Source organism: Malus sylvestris, chromosome 16, assembly GCF_916048215.2.
Source record: "Malus sylvestris chromosome 16, drMalSylv7.2, whole genome shotgun sequence".
Taxonomy (NCBI): domain Eukaryota; kingdom Viridiplantae; phylum Streptophyta; class Magnoliopsida; order Rosales; family Rosaceae; genus Malus; species Malus sylvestris.
The window spans coordinates 22,169,715-22,175,045 of record NC_062275.1 but is presented as its reverse complement, the minus strand read 5'-3'; the positions used below and the strand labels follow the sequence as shown (position 1 = coordinate 22,175,045).

At 38.2% G+C, this 5,331-nt stretch overlaps 1 protein-coding gene across 1 annotated transcript; it reads right to left on the bottom strand.

The window, feature by feature from the left end:
• Nucleotides 1–770: 770 nt before the first annotated feature.
• On the bottom strand, nt 771–2,100 carry LOC126608280 (membrane protein PM19L-like). Its single transcript, XM_050276143.1, has 3 exons — nt 1,826–2,100; nt 1,379–1,556; nt 771–1,279 (listed from the first exon to the last, which is right to left on the bottom strand). Exons 1-3 carry the CDS (start codon nt 1,953–1,955, stop codon nt 1,048–1,050), a joined length of 540 nt encoding a protein of 179 aa, XP_050132100.1. The 5' UTR covers nt 1,956–2,100; the 3' UTR covers nt 771–1,047.
• Nucleotides 2,101–5,331: the final 3,231 nt, after the last annotated feature.

Here is a 5,331-nt window from a genome sequence, read left to right as displayed (position 1 = left end):
CTAGGGTATAGAGAGAGAAACTTTACCACATGTTTGGGGGCTTCAATTGACGTCGATAATCTATTACACAAGTCCATTGATCTGAATATTCAAGGATAAATTCCCAATTTCTTTTCCCCTTTTCTCAAGGAAAATACACAACTCAAAATGATGCTCTAGCTTTGGAGTTGATAATGAAACTATATAGGCTTAGGGACTGAACTAGCTTTAGTAACTAAGCTGAATTAGCTTGACGTGGACTAAATTGTTATAAAATTGTGAAATATCTGATGCAATGTCTATTCAACAATGCGGAAGTCTACTTCCTTACTTTTAAGCCTTGAGAAAACTCTCATCAATAGAAAACAGAATTTTGCGAGCCCAATGTATTTCGGTTGAAACAATATTTTCAGCAACCACTCCTGCTTTTATCCAATTATCTAATTAGATTTGGACACGTATCCAAATAATTGAAATTGTAAATCCAAATCTAATTGGATGAAAACAGAAATAGCTGAATTTTCAGCCGCCAAGGACGCTGTTCATTCATTGACGGATTGGAGAAGGATTGGGTTGAGGATTTCCAAATCCTTTTTCCTCTTTTAATGCAATGGATATTTGGGTGACTTTTCAGGCGCAACGACAGCTACCTTTTTTGTTTTTGCGCTTTCTTCTCTCTTTCTTTTTGTTCCTCTTTTATCTTTTTTCCCCTTCTTTTGATCCCAATCAAATGATGATCCAGATGGGACGATGCAGAATGTCTCTACTCAGAAAGGTTTACGAACACAAACTAAGTTGAAAGGATGTTAACCATGCGTTAATTAATTAAAAACCATGCATACATTATACACATGATGTACACGACGTCGTACAAACATGCACACAACACCCCACTTGGGTCACTGACCACATCCCCTAACCTATCCAACCCACAAAACCACAAAGTAAAAACTTAAAATTCCCCATTAAATTATGAAACACAAACCCCCTTTCCCAAAAGGGAAGGGGAAACGAAATCCACATTAAATTACGCGGGAGTCGCACTGCTACGATATCCTCCCTACGTCCTTAAACAACCCTAGACGCAGGAATTCCTCCAGTTGTGCCCTTGTGTATCGGATCGCCGTCAGCTGGGTAGTCGGTGTCACGGTAGCCCGGGCCATACTTGCTGCTGAAGACACCCGCATGAAGCAGCAAGAGGTACAATAGCTGAGTGACTGTCAAGACTATTACGAAAGCCTCCAAGACCCTCAGCCTCCATCCTCTAAACCCTCCAATGCTTATCTGCTTGCATGCCAGCCTGTTGACAAACACCACGATTATCATCCGATTGATCTCAATATAAACGACATTAAGTGTGCTTAAGTGCTATGTGATAAAGTCAGATTCTGAGATTCACCCAAGGGCCAGTGCTGTGAGAGCCCATGCCACGATGGCTGATGATCCTGCTGCAGCTAGGCTATCACTCCTCCAAGCTCTGATGTGGTTTGCTCCGGCCAGCTTTGATGCTATGCCCATCACTCCAGCCAATATGGAGAATATCAAAAAGAACATTGTCGCACCATTTCCTCCAAAACCTGAGCAAAATTTTTACACCGAGTTTAATTTCAAAAAAACGAAAATTAAAAATTAAATTGCTACAAGTTCTCAACTTTTTACAATGACGATATTCAAAACTTAGCAATAAAGAACTAATCCACTCTAGTGTATAGAGAACGGGGTAGTCCAAGACTCGGACTGTCATAGCCAACTGGCCAAAGTTGGGTTCGCAATTAACTAGGCGTTAAAATCACCAGTAAACAAGAAAACCCACAAATCAAAAGAGGTAGTTGATGAGAAAACTTACTAGGGTGATTGGTCTGGCCATTGATGAACCTGTTGAGACACCAACTAGCAAAACCGACAATGATCAAATACATGATCAAGTTCAGAAACAGCAATGGAGCTGCCACGTTCCTTCCCACAGTCTGAGCCATCGATCTCTCCCTCAAACTCCCCAAACACAAAGAAAAAGCAGCAACAACTCAAGCAGCAAGCAGCTAGCTCTCACTCTTTGATAATGAAGTAGTAGTTGTAGTTTCTGATAAGAACAAGGAGGTTGGCTTAGCTCTATATAGAAGCGGCAACCGATGTCAATGGTGTTTGGACATGCATGCGATACGTGTAAAGCAGTCAGACATGCATGTGGATCATTGGTTAACAGCTTCACAGGTGGTGGGACACGTGTCATGATTTAGTCACTCTACTTCCCATGAAACCCTCTCTCTCTTCCGAGCTTCAAACTTTAAACAAACGGCGCATTATCCACGACACCAGAGATATTTCTAGCACACATCTCAGCTACACTGCATAGCCATGTCAAACACCCTTGTGGGCCCACCAATCAACGGTGGAGATCATGATCTCCACGCATCGACAGCTGTGATGATGAATGTTTCAAAATAAAGCCGTTGTGGTATGGGGTACTTTTAAGATACTCATACTTCTGAACATCGCGTAGAAACTTAGATGTTTATCGCCCTCTCTCTATATAAGGCAAATTATTATAAGGATCAAAAGAAAATTAACAACTCCATATAGAAGGCAAATTATTAGAAGGTGATTAACAACTCCATATTTAAGATTCCTCAATAGAACATTTACAGATTAAAGAAATTAGACTAGAGTTTTCAACTAAAGTTGTAAATGTAATAGTTAAGAATGCACGTACATAGACTTGACTCGGCAGAAATCACTAATCAAGGCAAGTTTGAAATGCAAATGCACGAAATAAACCTGCCAAAGGAGAGATAGGCTTGAATACTTCCAACTTTCAATTCCCAAGAACCCTAACACTAACCTACAACCTAACTTGAGTTTGATGTGATTTTCAACCTATAACTAGTACTCCTTTTTTTCGACGACTCGATTCTTTTGGCAGTGTTTTTCCTTGTTCGTGAACAGTAAAATGTCGGAAATGCCCTCGACTTCTCTTGCTTTGCCCTTCTATTGCCTTCTTTGTACAGTTAATTCTCGGTTTAACCTTCGCTGGGCACGTGTCCTTCATTGCTGGCTTTTCCTATTTCATTTCTCTGCTTTTTCGTTCTCTACCTTTCGTTTTGCTTCTCTCTCTCTCGCCATTTCCTGCACTCACTTTTTTTCCCTCTCGCCGATTGTCAATGCCAGTTTTTCTTGCCCAAAATATCCTGCACTCTTGCGAAATTCTTATTGAAAACCCCTAGCCCTTCAAATTTCTGCCATTATTGAATTCGATCGGAATCCATTTTTTTCTCGCATAACCTGGCGTTTCCTGGTGAGTTTTCTGTCTTTCTCAATGTGCTTGAATTTTATTTATTTATTTATTTTTTTTGGTGGTTTCTCAAGTCATTCACAATATAGTCTCTTAGGGTTTTGTAGTCGTTCCGGCATTCTCGTTTGTTTAATAATATTCCTATTATTTTGTAGTCTCATTCGTTGCGCACTCTGATATTCAACTGGGTATCAGAGCAGGTTTGATCCTTCAGGTCTTGATTGGTATCAATTAGTTGTTTGGTTGATTTTAGTTTTTAGTATTAGTTAAAAACAATAGAAATAAAAATTGTTGAAGCTTTGCCATAGCCTCATAGCCGCGCCACTGCACCTGCAGCTTGACGCGCTTCAGCAATCCGTCGTCCCTCGTTGTCATGTGCATAAGCCTTGAAAACCCTGCACCTGCACCCCTTGAATCTGCATCTTTGTACCTGCATCTGTCTACATCAAAACTTGTTTTTGCGTTGCCATCCCAAGAAAGAGGAAGAAGGAGATAAAATAAAATAAAAAAAGACAAACGCAAGAAAGAAGAAAGAGGAAAAGGGAGAAAAGAGGAAAAAAAAATGAATTAAAAAGGAGAAGAAACGGAAGAAACAAGAAAAGGAAAGAGAAAAGGTTGGAGGTTTTGAGGCCCACACGGGCATAAGAAAAAATGGGTTGTTTGGTCATTTTTGGTTTAAAGTTTAAGGCCCACTAGTTGTTGGCCTGTTTGGGATTGTTATGTGACATTCGAGTACTTGGACCTGTGACCACTCGAGTGATAGTTGTGTTTGTTCATTCGTTGCTAGAATTAAGATATGAAAATCTCATCTGTTTAGAGACGGGAACACTAGCCAGTCGAAACCAGAATCAGTTTGCCAGCAAGAATTAAGAATCAAGAACCAGTTTGCCAGTCAAGTCAAGTCAAGAATTAAGTCAAGAATCAAGTCAAATTTGCCAATTTTCCAGTCAAGTCAAGTTTACATGTCTGCTAGTCCACATCTTATTGTTTGCAAACTCATGTCGTTTACCGCCGGGGGTGTTGGAAAATATTAGTATTTATGTTTATTTTAGTATTTGGGTTTTGCTTGTTAGTTTAGGAATTGGGCCTAACCCATCTGAGTTAGGGTTTCTTAGGTTTTGCTCTCTATAAATATAGCTTGTAGTTTAGCATGAAAACAAGTCATTCACAATGTAGTCTCTTAGGGTTTTGTAGCCATTCCAGCATTCTCATTTGTTTAATAATATTCCTATTATTTTGTAGTCTTGTTTGTTGCGCACTCTGATATTCAATTGCTCACATATTTTTGGGTGAATGATTAAGGTGGTTATGTAGGAAAGAGAACTCACTTAACAGAAAAATGAACGTTTTCATTTTTGAATGTAATAGCCGAGTTTTGGGAGTGTTTTAATGAAAATAAAGAAACATATATGAGAAATGCTAAGGTGATTCTTAAAAGTAGGACTCTTCATGGATTTTTTACCTCCTCATGTTTTTTGCACAATGTTTTATAATTTGACACAAAATTAACGTTAAACTGTGAGGTGATAGAAAGTCTAAGGAAAGTGTCACTTTAAGAGAGTCTACTTAGCATTTCTCAATACATATTGATAATTCCATTTTTTTCGTTTTCCACTCATTTTTTTATGGGAAAAAGCGTCATCTCTCTCTCTATTAGATACTAGCCTTCACGCATGTCCTCACGCGTGTGCAAAAGACATTTTTTGAATCATGGCGTGTTACGCGCGACTTACACGTTTTAAATGTATTTATATGCGTAAATTGACAAAAGGAAAGTTAAATATTTGAAGTAAATGAATAATTTTAGATCATGCTAGAAGAAACACCTCATAAACCAATTAAAACATCTGAATTCACATAATATAATTGGTTTATATAGAATTTACATTAAGAATAGAGAAAATAATATTTAATAAACAATTGATTGAATCACATTATTGCTAGTCAATTGTGAGGCTAAGACCACCCCATCTCCCTTAGTGTAGATATATCATTTGTTAAAAACAAAACAAAAAAAAAAAAATCATTTGACAATTAATTTAATACCCCTCATAAACCAATTA

Bases quoted from the DNA above. Each gene is read 5' to 3' on its own strand.
- LOC126608280 (XM_050276143.1), bottom strand. From the start codon at position 1,955: ATGGCTCAGACTGTGGGAAGGAACGTGGCAGCTCCATTGCTGTTTCTG. The intron at 1,557-1,825 runs GTAAGTTTTCTC...AATTTTGCTCAG, and splicing joins TGGCCAGACCAATCACCCTA to GTTTTGGAGGAAATGGTGCG. The intron at 1,280-1,378 runs GTGAATCTCAGA...GTTTGTCAACAG, and splicing joins CTCACAGCACTGGCCCTTGG to GCTGGCATGCAAGCAGATAA.